This window comes from Myotis davidii, unplaced genomic scaffold (assembly GCF_000327345.1).
Source record: "Myotis davidii unplaced genomic scaffold, ASM32734v1 scaffold875, whole genome shotgun sequence".
NCBI classification, from domain to species: Eukaryota; Metazoa; Chordata; class Mammalia; order Chiroptera; family Vespertilionidae; genus Myotis; species Myotis davidii.
This window is the reverse complement of record NW_006286244.1, coordinates 776206-777874: the sequence shown is the minus strand read 5'-3', so window position 1 is coordinate 777874 and position 1669 is coordinate 776206. Positions and strand designations below refer to the sequence as shown.

General features: G+C 52.4%; 1 protein-coding gene across 1 annotated transcript in view; it reads right to left on the bottom strand.

Moving 5' to 3' along the window:
- The window catches only part of GLRX2 (glutaredoxin 2), a 4153-nt gene extending 3745 nt beyond the window's left edge, over positions 1–408 (bottom strand). Inside the window, exon 1 of the mRNA XM_006757650.2 lies at positions 113–408. Coding sequence (XP_006757713.1) covers positions 113–126 — 14 coding nt within the window. The 5' untranslated portion in view covers positions 127–408. The remainder of the gene's footprint in view (positions 1–112) is intronic.
- Positions 409–1669: the final 1261 nt, after the last annotated feature.

Below are 1669 nucleotides of genomic sequence, written 5' to 3'. Positions count from 1 at the left end.
CCCATCGAGGCTTCCCCCTCCCGGGTGGCCCGGGGGAGGCGGCCGGGAGCGCGGACGCCGGGCGAGCCCTCCCCCCTGTACGCAGCCGCCTGGTTGCCGGTCAGCTTCTCACCTGTCGGCCTCCATGTGTGGTCCCAGCCCCGATGATCCCAGCCCCGCACCTGGTTCTGTCAGGGTGGGCGCGGCTCTTGAAGGCTCACAGGCAGGTGGGCACAGCGCGTGGGGCTGTGGCCGGCATCCCGGTGAGCAGAGAGGGAGAAGAAGGACTGTCCCACACAGTGTCTGGTTGCCTGCCTAAGGGTGGCGGCGGCGCCACCGCTTCCTGTCGGACAGGTCTCAGAGTCGGTGACATCACAGCCTGCAGGCGTCATCTAAAGATAAGGCCCTTGCCTGGGAACCCACCCATCACAGTCATGGGCATGCTGGGCTTTACATTCACAATGAAACATTGTGGAACGTTCATTCCAAAGGCTTCAAAATAAAAGTCACGAGAAGATAAAACTTAAGAGAGCCCAGCGGCGTGTTGCCATGGCTTTAAAAGAAAGTAGGCCAGCGCTCTAATGACAAGCCTGCTGCACAGTCACGGTCATAATGACCCTGGCTGCGGCTCTGTAAGCGGACCCGGTGGGCCTTTATTTTAATTGACTGTGGACATGGAAACCTGCTAAATTCAAAGGTCCAATGGCCTGCCTAAATCTCTGACCAATTATTAGAGCAATCCAGGCCTTTTTTGATCCTTCATGCTCCACTAGCTAAGTTTAAGATTCAAGTTACCAAGGTAAAAAAAATTAGAACTTTTGACAGTTCTCTTTCTACTTTTGCAAGTGGGCTATGCATCATGACTTCATAAAAGGGTGGAAGTGAGCTGCAAAAACCATTATCCCCAAAGGCGTGACGTCATCTTCCTAAATCCACAATTACCTTTAAACATGAAGGCATGCTGCTTACAGTGCTGTGGGGTTTGTTTTTGTTTTGTTTCTATAAAAAGGTAGTTTTTTAGGCTGGGCCAGTGTGGCTCAGTGGTTGAGCATTTATCTATGAACCAGTGGGTCACGGTTAGATTCCCCGTCAGGGCACATGCCTGGTTGCGGGCTCGATCCCCAGTGAGGGGCCTGCAGGAGGCAACTGATCAATGATTCTCATCGTTGATGCTTCTATCTTCTTTTCTGAAATAAAAAAAGAATATGTTTAAAAATATATCTCTTTAGGAAATTTACTGTTTTCTTAGGTTTTGAAGTCGAATTTCACCTCATTGGCCTCAAACTGTTTTACAAGATAGAGACCATTAGAAGGCAAAATAATCATGTCCCAAGTTTACTCTAGTAGAGATGGCCTATGCAATAGGACCTCCCAGGAGTCACCCTATTAACCTACACTCATGTGCACCAGGAAGGGCCTTGTTATGAGCAGCAGAAGACATCAGCCACCCAGTAAATTCCAAGGCTTTTAGGAGTGCTGTGCCAGGACCCAAACCAAGAGCAAAAACCGTGTGGGGGCGGGAGAGGGGTCGTGGAGCGGGACAGGGGCATGAGGTACTGCTCTGCGCGTGCGCCCGACGGTGACTTCCCTGTAAGCTCACCGTACGTGCGCGCCCGCGCTCCCCGTCTGTGTGTCATACGTGCGCGCCGGCGTCCCCTGCGCCGCGAATTTCGCGCTGGGAGTCGGCACC